The 13,681-nt window shown below is 41.0% G+C and overlaps 1 protein-coding gene across 10 annotated transcripts in view; it reads left to right on the top strand.

Annotated features, from left to right (window-relative positions):
* Positions 1–13,681, top strand: part of NLRC5 (NLR family CARD domain containing 5) — a 247,515-nt gene that overhangs the window by 167,984 nt on the left and 65,850 nt on the right. For all 10 annotated transcript variants that reach the window (XM_056526173.1, XM_056526171.1, XM_056526178.1 and 7 more), the window contains 4 exons: positions 5,050–5,115; positions 5,493–5,576; positions 6,400–6,480; positions 7,420–7,506. In XM_056526173.1, coding sequence (XP_056382148.1) covers positions 5,050–5,115; positions 5,493–5,576; positions 6,400–6,480; positions 7,420–7,506 — 318 coding nt within the window. The remainder of the gene's footprint in view (positions 1–5,049; positions 5,116–5,492; positions 5,577–6,399; positions 6,481–7,419; positions 7,507–13,681) is intronic.

The raw sequence follows: 13,681 nt of genomic DNA, 5'->3' as shown, positions 1-13,681 counted from the left end.
TTTTTGTATCTGACAGTGCCCATTTAAGGGGTTAATTGTGCCAACTGGAGTCAGATAGTGACTTAGGTTTGCTCATTTTTGCCCCGTATCCGGTTTTGTGGCCGGACTGAAAACTGTGGTATGCTGCGGTTTTTAGTGCAGCCAAAAAAACAGATAAGGGGCAAAAATGAACCAACTTGAGTCACTATCTGACTCCGGTCGGCACACTTAAATGATTGAGATTCTGTGCCGGCTGGGATATGGGAGCACCCGGTTTTGAAATTTCCCAGCCGGATCTCTATAGCATGGTGTGAATGTACCTTAATATGGAGTTCAGTATTTCACTTCTCTTATGGCTTGGAGTGTGTATTTCTCTATCTATATCTGAAGAAAGTTGAGCTTTGTAGGGCATGTGTCTCGTTTAACTTCTAGCTATGTCATTGACCTTTCAATGAAAAATTGGTAAAAATAAAAAAAGAGCATGTCCAGCTCTCCTGCACAGATGCACACGCCCAGGCCGGGTTAGTGGATGATGTAGAGGAAGTGAGGTATACATGATGAATGAAATAAACAGCAATTGTTTATCCAGAACAAGTAGAATGAACCACAATACTTGACTATTCTTGATGGGAGCTAATGGTATCCTCTTGAGTGAAACTGATAGTAATGAATGTATTTACAAACCTGTTGGCTCAGCCCATATAGCATCAACGTAAGGTGTAGTAGGATTATTTCTTATAGTTTGTCTTAGATAGTTTTGATAAAGGAAGCCCAGTATTTAAATGCCACATCCAGCCTTACTGGTGCCCCCTGGCCCTTTCTGTCCTCACACTTTCATGAATGACCCCTTTTCTGTCATAAAGATATGTATATGAAGACTGAGCATCATCTTTGTAACCTTAATGGAACCCAGATGTCTTGCAGTTGAACAGTCTTTGAATAGATAAGGCTACACAGAGAATTTTGTAGCACTGGAGCAAAAACTGCAGCCCAAAGGAATACATTGAGTTGTGTACACACGAGCATACTTCAGACGTCAGGAAGATGAATTCATAGCACAACAAAGTCTCAGAGGAGTCCATGCCTATATACAGTAGGTTGTCTCATCTAAGATAACCCCTTTCAGAACACAGCCCCACCATCCCTGGCAAATAACTAATTTTAGTGCAGGGCAAAGGTAGTATTGCATGGCAATCATTCAGATGTATGGATGTCCGTGTAACGCAAGGATAGCTCAATTCTGTTAAAAAGGACGCTGCTTGGACAGAAAAGCTCTTTGTTCTGGTTTATAAAGACCTGAGCGAGAACCAATGTCCAGATCCCTAATAGAGCATTTCATTCAGTCTTGTTGCGGTTAGCATTTAGGATTACTTTGTCGTTTTTGTTAGATGTTATGTCAACCAGGTTATTTTTAAATGAATGGTTATCTCCCTAGATATAAATTAGATATATAAAATGAGCTATTTATTGGTAGCTACATGAGGAGGTCATATAGTATTTCCAATGGCAGTTTAGTGATATTTTTTAATATGATAACAATATGGTAGATATTTTACCATCTGTTGCAATAAAGAATGGAAATCTTTGGGAGAAACAGATGAAACATTGATATATGCCTGTAGATCTCTATGTGAAACCAGCAGTAAGTTATAAATATGTGTCAAACATACATTCCTTCTAAAGTCAGCACATTTTCAATACATATAAAATGAACCTATTCCACTGTTTTTTAGTTATATCTGCTTCTGAAATATAACCCCCATTACAAAAAAAAAAAAAAAAAAAAAAACAATGTCTGAATATAATAGTGGTCCTTTTTCTGATTGCCCTAAAAGTTTATTTGACATTCTATGTAGGAATTCTATATATAATAATGCCATATTCTGCCAAGTGTGCCAAATGTACCCCTTCTCCAGAAAGATTAGACTGTTTGGCTCTATAATATACTTTAGCTTTAAAAATAATTTTTGACACAGTTTTTTTTTCAAACCTAATGATATATAAGTTAAACATTACTCATCTTGGGTATACTGAGAAATAAATATCCTGCCAGGCCCATCTGTCCTATATTCTGAAGCCTGTATAAGACAATACACACTGATTCTTTGGATCGATTCAGCCAATGCCACCAAACAAGAGATTTCTCATCAAGCAGATGGGGGTGATAAATATGCACATACTGCGCTTGTTTAACATCCTTTGCCTTAAATGAGACTGCTAATAAGTTTGGTAAAAGTCCAAAAGTTGCAAGAAACCTTTAAACTGACACTTGTATTTAGTGAGGCTAATCCGCAATCAAGCTACCTAATGAAGAAGCCATATCAAGAAGTGACTTTTTTTTATCATGTAGATTGAAAACAATGGGTGGGTGGAGGTTTCCATGTAGAGCCACTACATCCAACTAGGCAGGGACAGGGGTTGTGGGTGGAGCTTAGGGCTGCATGTCCTTATCTTTGTCCTAAGGTTTGCTGTCCACTGCCTGTAGAGATGTCGCGAATTGTTCGCCGGCGAACAGTTCCCGGCGAACTTAGCATGTCCGCGTTCGCATCGCCGGGCGAACATATGTGAAGTTCGATTCGCCCCCTATACTTTAACATTGCGGTAAACTTTGACCCTGTGAGTCAGAGTCAGCAGACACATTACAGCCAATCAGCAGCAGTCCCTCCCTTCCAGACCCTCCTACCTCCTGCACAGACGCCATTTTACCTTCACTTTGCATGCTGCAGACTTAGAAAGTGGAGGGACAGAGAAGCTGCTCCTGCTGTAATAGGGAAAGCGATAGCTAGGTTGCTGCTAGGTGGTGTATTCAGGGTCCACTTTACTCCTAAAGCACTAGTCTAACATCTGCTTTAAGGACAGCACCCAAAAAAGCCCTTTTTAGGGCTCAAATATCAGTCCGTGTGTCTTGCAACAGCTGGAGGCACCCTGGTTGGGAGGGAACCGCTGGTTAAAAGGGGTACTCCGGTGTAAAACTTAATTTCCTTCAAGCAACTAACTACAGTATTAAAAGGGCTATAAATTCAGTCCGTGTGTCTTGCAACTGCTGGAGGCACCCTGGTTGGGGACCTCTGTTTAAAAGGAAAACTCCGCTGGCAACCTTTTTTGCTCATTGTCACACTAGTGCAAATCACATTTGGTATGACAGTTGTTCAAATAAAAAATAAAAATAAATACCTTTTTTGGCTGTGAAATAACACCAGTGCTGCCTAAAGGGGGGCTCTAACTATGTCCTGCCTAATATGGGGGAATCTATGTGCTGCCTAAAGGGGGGATCTAAATATGTGCTGCCTAAAGGGGGCTCTATGTGCTGCCTAAAGGGAGGCTCTAACTATGTGCTGTCTAATATGGGGAATCTATGTGCTGCCTAAAGGGGGCTCTATGTGCTGCCTAAAGGGGGCTCTAACTATGTGCTGCCTAACATGGGGGAATCTATGTGCTGCCTAAAGGGGGATCTAACTATGTGATGCCTAAAGGGGGGATCTAACTATGTGCTGCCTAAAGGGGCTCTATGTGGTGCCTAAAGGGATGCTCTACCTATGTGCTGCCTAAAGGGGGGCTCTAACTATGTGCTGCCTAATATGGGGGAATATATGTGCTGCCTAAAGGGGGGATCTAACTATGTGATGCCTAAAGGGGGGCTCTATGTGCTGCCTAAAGGGGGCTAAAGCATGTTATTCCAAAGAATTTAGGAATGTTAGGTGATTTATGCCCTTTATGGATTAAAACCAGACTCTGCATCAACTATGTAATTTTCCATGGGAGTTTTGCCATGGATCCCCCTCCAGCACGCCACAGTCCAGGTATTAGTCCCCTTGAAACAACTTTTAAATCACTATTGTGGCCAGAAAGAGTCCCTGTGGGTTTTAAAATTCGCCTGCCCATTGAAGTCAATGGCGGTTCGCCCGGTTCGCCCTGTTCGTCGGTTCGCGAACATTTGCGGAAGTTCGCCGTTTGCAAACCGAAAATGTTATGTTCGCGACATCACTAACTGCCAGTTGTCAGGGAAAATCTGTTTCTAGTAACAGGGTAGTCAAATAGAAAACACGGGAAGTGGGAATGATATTTAGCCATGTGCAGAAGAGGGAGAGAGCCTAAAATTCCTAGGCTGTGTACCTTATAACTGAGCCAGTCTGCCTACAGAAGATGATCCACAAAAGTTAAATCAAGGCTTCCCTCTAATCTCTGACCACCATATAAAGATCAGTGCAGCTGTCCCTTGTGTAAATTCCAGTGTACCAACTGCTGCAAAGTTCACAGTGCTGCAGTGTAGTCTTCCCTCCCCTCTCCTTTTAGCTTCTCAGCAGCAGAAACAGTAGCATCTTAGTGCTTAATATAACCCCTTAATCGCTGCTGTTGTTTCTTGCATTTCTGCTTACACCACACCTTGCAAAGCTAATGAATCAGTAACACCTTCTTCCCTCCACATGCCATCTATAGTACTGTACCATGTAAATAATTCTTCAGCACAGTTCAGTGCGCTTTTACCAGCAATATGTCATGGCATAGCCGTAAGAACTAAGTGTTGGGCTGTGCTGTCAGTGGCTAGACAACTAAAGCAGAAAGTGACTGTGTGTGTGTTTAACAGCTCGGCTTTAGTCTGTTGACTGAAATGGAGAGAATGAAGAATAGCTGTTCACCACAATGAGAGCACTTAAAGGGGTACTCCGGCACTAAACATCTTATCTACTATCAAAAGAATAGGGGATAAGATGATAGATCACTGGGATCCCACTGCTGGGGACCCCCTGTGATCTCTCCTGCAGCACTCCTGTTTTTCAGCTGCACACAGCGAGGATCGCTCTGTGGCTGATGACGAGCGGTGCAGGGGACGGAGCATAATATCACGCCCCGCCCCCTCAATGCAAGTTTATGGGAGGGGGCATGGCCTATATATCCTTTTGATAGGGGATAAGATGTTTGGCGCCAGAGTAACCCTTTAAATTCCATTGTCACCACTCTGAAGGGTTAACCTAACAAGACGAGAAAGGTTTTTTAAAAAATCTTTAAAATGACTAGTACCCATTAACTAATGAATGTGTATTTCTGCTTTGCTTGTTTTATTTTTGTTAGTTTGACCCCCAGTGAAGTAATCTATATTGTTTTTTCATCTCCTGAAAACTCATTGAGAAAAATAAGGTAAATATTCAGTCTTTTTATTATGCTTTTTGAAGTTAATTCTGCCTTCTTGACTCCATGGTAATGACATTTCTCCAGATGTAATTTTTAATGTGTGGGTCTTCAGGTGTCTAACATCCCATATTCATAATTTCTGTAACTGATGTGTCCCTTATGTTGCTGGTTGCCACTTAAACATCAAAGTAAAAGTATTATAATAGTTTTCCTACTTTGCTACTTTAGTGTCCTGTTCCACATAAATTTCTGTTTTCTCTTCTACAGACATCATTATATTTCATGATGATTTAATTATTATTGCTATGTCTTTTACCACTGCACTTATTTATCCTAGCCTGCATTCTATTGTTTAATTTCAGTTTTTTTGCTTTCAATTTCAGATTATCTGGATATCACTTCCATGCAGACTATATTAAGAAGCTGTGTGGTGTGTTGGAAAACTATGACCATGTTAACCATTTGATGTGAGTTGATTGCATCTGTAGGCTGCTCCTGAGAAGCAAGGGCATAGCTGGTGGGAAGCTGTCAGGGATGTGCTCTGGGTATTAGGAGGAGCATAAACAAGCCATTCTGCATTGGGCCACGATATGTGCCTATAGGTTTAGCAGAGGTATAAGAAAAAAGCTGCGGAGGCACTCCCAAGGAAGTAACCCGAAGTCGTGGGTATTGATGAAGAATAAATAATTTATTTACAGCATAAGAAAATTATAAATAAAGCAAGACGCGTTTCGGGAGTCACAGCTCCATTTCTCAATTGCAGGTAGTTGCTGTACAGCAATACCTGCAATTGAGAAAGGGAGCTGTGACTCCCAAAACGCGTTACTTCCTTGGGAGCGCCTCCGCAGCTTTTTTCTTATACCTCTGCATTACTCTACGGACTCTCCTCTGGGCTCCGTCCACACGCTGCTGGGTACCCACCTACACCGGCTAAAGACCTACACAGCACCTGTTGCTACTTCCGCTTTTTTCCTCCATATTCTGCCATACAGGTTTAGGGCAGCAAAATGAAACTTAGCCCCATATTAACTAAATCATAGCTACCACTGTGTGACGTCTCTTACCTAACTACTAAAATAAAACCTCAACATTTACCCAATACCTTCATTCCATCATACAAATGTGTCCTCTCAGTTGAATATGACTTCTTATTCAAGACTCGAGACTTATTCAAGAGTTAAATTTCATTGCAAGGGTTCATAAATAATTTTGCTGAAGGCTAATATGAATGTCGTACAAAATGTTGTTTTATTACTATTTAAAACTAACTAAAATAATGTATGCATACAGATTAAAGAGGAACAACATATCTTTTGAAGCAATGAAGGAGCTTCTTACATTTCAGTTAAGAAAGCCTCATTTTACCTTAAGGTAAGAAAATATTTGGCAGATTTACTATTCCAAAGGAGCTAGAATTCTGGCTCATTTTGCACACAAAAAAACTGGTGTGCAATGGGGCATGGCTTTTAGTCAAAGGTGCGTGGCTTTATAGAAAGAGTGTCTTGAAATGTAAAACCATGCATGCAAAATTATAACACAAAATGTTGGCTTACACTAAGTTAAAAGTTTACAATTACCTATTAAGAGTCTATCAGGATAGGGATAAACACAATGTGCAAAACAGAAAATGCAAAAATAAAAAAAAAATGTAATCATCCAAAACAGTGTATAAAAATATGCTTTTATTGATTTCAACGAGAAGAAAAAAAACACATACCTAAAATGACAAATAATAAGAGTAGTAATATATAACAGAAATAAATGTAGAATAGTCTATAAAGTATATGTCCTGTAAGTATACATGCAGACTCTATTGGTAGTCTATACAAACAAAAGTCCTGGGAATGAAGGGGAAAAGAGATGTCACAAGAAATGGAGGTATACATTCACACAGTGTGAACAAGGTGCAAGACATACAGGATTCGTATAATCAGCAGGATAATATAGTGAACACACAATACAGACCACTCCACAAGACCCCTGACGTGTTTTGTTGACCACTTTCGTTGATATATAACAACTGACCAAGGTAACTATAAATGTACAAATGTAACCAATAAGGTGCCTGAATGCTCACCTGAAGCAACTCGGACTGCTAATGCCATTCCATGAGGGGCACCACAGAAATCAGAAGCTTCACCCACTGCCAAATATAGGGATGTACCATACGGCAATAATATCATACTCCATACACACACGGAATACATGAGCGCTAATAGCGCCACATACCAGATCAGTCCTGCCCCCGTCCCATGCACTTACATGGTTGCTTAGTGGGCTCTTGTCTAATAATGTTACTTTTTGTTTCAGTATTGATGAGCCATGGGTGGATGGAGACGATTTAATGTCACTTTTCCATCACTTTATGCACATTCCTTCAAAACTTCAGTGTATCAGGTAAGTGAAAGAAAGTTTGTGATAAACCTTCCTATGGAGACTTGGTATTGACTTGGAAAAAGGGCTTTGAATGGACATATGAACCAATCACAATTATTATTATTTTTAAAAACACTTCCCATGTTCACTTACTTACTTAACGAAAAGGAGGTTAAATGGGTTGTCAGACATATAAAAAAATGTGACCTGCACAAAATTTATCAAATGCTCTGTGACCATTTAATAAATGTGTTGCTCCTACACATTATCAGCACACAAAAAGGTGTAGAAAAAATGCTTCACTTACACCCACAATGATAAATGCCGGCCATTAATATTTTATGGCAATGGTTTATGCCAAGCTAAAAATCAGTACCCAAATAGAGTATGGTTCCTGACTCTTCTACTGTTAGAGACTTGATACATTATTTAATTTGACTCTACTCCTAAAAGGGTGGATAAATAGGCATAGAGAAGGGACCAAAAGTGGCGGTAGTGTTCAATACTACATGATACTACAAAATTTTGCTGTATACCGGAGGTTAGAGGGAAGGGTAAGCCTTATTGGTTGGTGCCCTGTGTTCCCAACAGCCATTAATAAGGAACACTACATTTATAGTACAGATGTATTAGACGAGGCCACTCTCCATTCTAAGCTGAGGTGGTTTGAAAGTCCGACAGGCAGTGGCAGGGGTAGGATTTAAATTTTTAACATTTTTTTTTTTTAGTAGACCAAAAAAAAAAAAAACACCGGCACTGCCTTTTATGCAAAAAAAAAAAAGGAGCTTATATCCATTTAAACTGCTTTCTTCTAGTGATCCTCAATCATTTAGAAATCACAACTTGCAAGTAGATATCTTAAAAAAATAGATGGCACTCACTGTATATGCAGAAGATTCTTTAATCCAACACGACAGGTACAGATGCAGGTAAGCCCAACAGGCCTATTTTACACTGGTTGCGCTTTCTCATGACCTCGACAGAGGTTGAGGTCATTAGGAAGCGCAACTAGCATGAAATGGCGTGTTGGCCTTACCTGCATCTATAACTGTCCTGTTGCATTATAGAATATTCTGCATATACAGTGCGTGCCAACTGATTTTTCTACGGTATCTAATTCTAATTTTTAACATTAGGTCTTCACAGAAAACTATTTTGACTACAATAATGAAATATACCAATTGGCAAGTAAGGGAAAAGTGCTAAAGACATTTTTTAAATGTCTTTATCAGGCAGAATACACAGTGATATAGGTGACTTTTTCTCTGTTGTCATTCCTTTTCTTCTTTATCTGGTCCAGACCACAGTGACATCTTCTAGCTACATTTTCCTTCTGCAGAGTTTGCTGCCAAGACATCATTGGCTCCTCACTTCATCAGCAGATCCTCATCCTCTACATAAACACAATTACTATTGCAACCCTGCCAGACACTGTACCCCTGAATATAATACTGCCACACACTGTGTCCTCTAAATATAACCCTGCTACATACTGTACCCCCTGAATATAATACTGCCACACACTGTGTCCTCTAAATATAACCCTGCCACACACTGTATTCTCAGAATATAACCCTGTCACACATTGTACCCTCTGGACATAACCCTGCCACACACTGTACCCTCTAAATATTATACTGTCAAACACACTGTACCCTCTGAATATAATACTGCCCCACACTGTACCCTCTGAATATGACTGTGCCACACACTGTACCCTCAATATATAACTCTGCTAAACACTATGTCATCTGACTATAACTCTTTGTGCCCATTGAATATAATCCTTCCACTCATGATGCTGCACACTATGTACCCGGGAGGTATTAGGACAAGTACCACAATACCCTGCACAACCGCTTTAAGGATCAGTTCACACATCCTTATTTTTTGCTGCAGATTTGGAAAGGAATATTAGGAAAAGGAGGCGCAGTAGCAGAATGAATGCTCTATAAGTTTAACTACATTAGTTGAGATGAGAATACACCTTTAATAGTATAAGTGTATGACATTCTCTTTCTGCTCCATGCTGTAAAAAAGAAATTAAAGGGTAGCTCCCACCATCCTATATTTTTTTTTCTGTCCCTGCCTATTGCCCATCTATCCCTAACCCCCTCCCTGCTTTGAATTTTTTTTTTTTACTATATTAAAAATTACTTTTTGTCTGCCTGGTAGTGTGCTCACCTGCAGGCACCACTTCACTGATGCCTGCTGAGGACAACACTTCCGCCCTTAGTTCATCTACACAGGGTGCCTCCAGCTGTTTCACCACTACAACTCCCAGCTTGCCCTGACATCTATTGGCTGTCAGGGCATGCTGGGAGTTGTAGTAGTGAAACAGCTGGAGGCACCCTGTGTAGGTGAACTATAACTTAGCCATGCGGCGCTACGCCCGCCGCCACATACCCCGTTCCCTCCGTCACAAACACCCCACCCCCCACATACCCTGTTCCCTCCATCACACACAGCCCTCCCCCCCCCCGCATACCCAGTTCCCCCTGTCACAAACACATACCCAGTTCCCCCTGTCCCCCTCCCTCTGATGATTACTGATACTGCAGAGTCCGGCAGCGGGCGTGCAGGGTCAGTGGCGGCGACGACACGTGCGGGAGGAGTGGCCGGGGCCGGGGAGCCAATGCGCTCGCTCCCGCCTGTCTGATTGACAGGCAGGGAGCGAGAGCAGCCTAAATGAAAAAGGACTGATTGTCAGGCCAAAATCAGTCCTTTTTCAGGCGTCACGTCACGCCAGGCTGCAGCCGGCCACTAGGAGGGTGACCCCTAGTGGCCGGTTTTCAAATGTAAAATTCACCCTCAAAATGAAAAAATAAATAATGAAAATATATTACTGATATGTTGTAGTATATAAGTACTACAACATATCAAAAAATAAAGTTGGTGACAGTGCCCATTTAAGGAAAATTGGTGCTTATTTAGTGTGGGAATACAATGTCCTATAGACTTTATGAAATTTTACTTGCAGATTCCGCGGATTTGACATGTCTAATTTCTAGTAGAATTCAGATCTACGTCAGAAATTTTCAATGAGAAAATAACTTTGAACTCAAAGGGAGCCGTATTCTAGTGTACAGAATATTAACTGAGGACTACCAATTATATTGGATCTCATATCTTTCCAGATTACACCCATGTTACATTGTTTTGAGGTGCTGTGTTTCTTAATAACAAGTTGTTGTGGCACCTGCTAACTTTAGTTGGTTTAACCCCTTAAGGACCAGGCCATTTTACACCTTAAGGACCAGAGCGTTTTTTGCAATTCTGACCACTGTTACTTTAAACATTAATAACTCTGGAATGCTTTTAGTTATCATTCTGATTCTGAAATTGTTTTTTCGTGACATATTCTACTTTAACTTAGTGGTAAAATTTTATGGTAACTTGCATCCTTTCTTGGTGAAAAATCCCAAAATTTGATGAAAAAAATGAAAATTTTGCATTTTTCTAACTTTGAAGCTCTCTGCTTGTAAGGAAAATGGATATTCAAAATAAAACATTTTTGGGTTCACATATAAAATATGTCTACTTTATGTTTGCATCATAAAATTTATGAGTTTTTACTTTTGGAAGACACCAGAGGGCTTCAAAGTTCAGCAGCAATTTGGAAATTTTTCACAAAATTTTCAAACTCGCTATTTTTCATGGACCAGTTCAGGTTTGAAGTGGATTTGAAGGGTCTTCATATTAGAAATACCACATAAATGACCCCATTATAAAAACTACACCCCCCAAAGTATTCAAAATGACATTCAATAAGTGTATTAACCCTTTAGGTGTTTCACAGGAATAGCAGAAAAGTGAAGGAGAAAATTGACAATCTTCATTTTTTACACTCGCATGTTCTTGTAGACCCAATTTTTTAATTTTTGCAATTGGTAGAAAGGAGAAAATTTTTACTTGTATTTGAAACCCAATTTCTCTCGAGTAAGCACATACCTCATATGTCTATGTTAATTGTTCGGCGGGCGTAGTAGAGGGCTCAGAAGGGAAGGAGCGACAAATGGTTTTTGGGGGGCATGTCACCTTTAGGAAGCCCCTATGGTGCCAGGACAGCAAAAAAAAACACATGGCATACCATTTTGGAAACTAGACCCCTCGGGGAACGTAACAAGGGGTAAAGTGAACCTTAATACCCCACAGGTGATTCACGACTTTTGCATGTGTAAAAAAAAAAAAAAATGTTTTACCTAAAATGCTTGGTTTCCCAAAAATTTTACATTTTTAAAAAGGATAATAGCAGAAAATACCCCCCAAAATTTCAATCCCAATTTCTCCCGATTCAGAAAACACCCCATATGGAGGTGAAAAGTGCTCTGCTGTCGCACTACAGGTCTCAGAAGAGAAGGAGTCACATTTGGCTTTTTGAAAGCAAATTTTGCTCTGGGGGCATGCCGCATTTAGGAAGCCCCTATGGTGCCAGAACCGCAAAAAAAAACACATGGCATACCATTTTGGAAACTAGACCCCTCGGGGAACGTAAAAAGGGGTAAATGAACCTTAATACACTACAGGTGTTTCACGACTTATGCATATGAAAAAAAATATATTTTTACCTAAAATGCTTGGTTTCCCAAAATTTTTACATTTTTAAAAAGGGTAATAGCAGAAAATGCCCCCCAAAATTTGAAGCCCAATTTCTCCCGATTCAGAAAACACCCCATATGGGGGTGAAAAGTGCTCTGCTGGCGCACTACAGGTCTCAGAAGAGAAGGAGTCACATTTGGCTTTTTGAAAGCAAATTTTGCTCTGGGGGCATGCCGCATTTAGGAAGCCCCTATGGTGCCAGAACCGCAAAAAAAACCACATGGCATACCATTTTGGAAACTAGACTCCTCGGTGAACGTAACAAGGGGTAATGTGAACCTTAATACCCTACAGGTGTTTCACGACTTTTGCATATGTAAAAAAAATTTATTTTTTTACCTAAAATGCTTGGTTTCCCAAAAATTTTAAATTTTTAAAAAGGGTAATAGCAGAAAATACCCCCCAAAATTTGTAACACAATTTCTCCCGAGTACGGCGATACCCCATATGTGGCCCTAAACTGTTGCCTTGAAATACGACAGGGCTCCAAAGTGAGAGCGCCATGCGCATTTGAGGCCTAAATTAGGGACTTGCATAGGGGTGGACATAGGGGTATTCTACGCCAGTGATTCCCAAACAGGGTGCCTCCAGCTGTTGTAAAAGTCCCAGCATGCCTGGACAGTCAGTGGCTGTCTGGTAATACTGGGAGTAGTTGTTTTGCAACAGCTGGAGGCTCCGTTTTGGAAACAGTGGCGTACCAGACGTTTTTCATTTTTATTGGGGAGGGGAGGGTGGCTGTGTAGGCGAATGTGTATATGTAGTGTTTTTTACTTTTTATTTTATTTTGTGGTAGTGTAGTGTTTTTAGGGTACAGTCGCACGGGCGGGGGGTTCACAGTAGTTTCTCGCTAGCAGTTTGAGCTGCAGCAGAAAATTTGCCGCAGCTCAAACTTGCAGCCGGATACTTACTGTAATCCTCCGTCCATGTGAGTGTACCCTGTACGGTCACATTGGGGGGGGGGGGGGGACATCCAGCTGTTGCAAAACTACAACTCCCAGCATGTAGGGTCTATAAGTGCATGCTGGGAGTTGTAGTTTTGCAACAGCTGGAGGCTCCGTTTTGGAAACCGTGGCGTACCAGACGTTTTTCATTTTTATTGAGGAGGGGGGCTGTGTAGGGGTATGTGTATATGTAGTGTTTTTTACTTTTTATTTTATTTTGTGTTAGTGTAGTGTAGTGTTTTTAGGGTACAGTCGCACGGGCGGGGGTTCACAGTAGTTTCTCGCTGGCAGTTTGAGCTGCAGCAGAAAATTTGCCCCAGCTCAAACTTGCAGCCGGATACTTACTGTAATCCTCTGCCCATGTGAGTGTACCCTGTACATTCACATTGGGGGGGGGGGAACATCCAGCTGTTGCAAAACTACAACTCCCAGCATGTACGGTCTATCAGTGCATGCTGTGAGTTGTAGTTTTGCAACAGCTGGAGGCACACTGGTTGTGAAACACCGAGTTTGGCAACAAACTCAGTGTTTTGCAACCAGTGTGCCTTCAGCTGTTGCAAAAGCTACAACCCCCAGCATGTACGGACAGCGGAAGGGCATGCTGGGTGTTGTAGTTATGCAACAGCGGAAGGCATACTACTTTGGCTGGGGATGCT

The sequence above is a fragment of the Hyla sarda genome, chromosome 6 (assembly GCF_029499605.1).
Source record: "Hyla sarda isolate aHylSar1 chromosome 6, aHylSar1.hap1, whole genome shotgun sequence".
Taxonomy (NCBI): domain Eukaryota; kingdom Metazoa; phylum Chordata; class Amphibia; order Anura; family Hylidae; genus Hyla; species Hyla sarda.
Note: the sequence above shows the minus strand (reverse complement) of the source record. Positions and strands in the feature narration are given on the sequence as shown.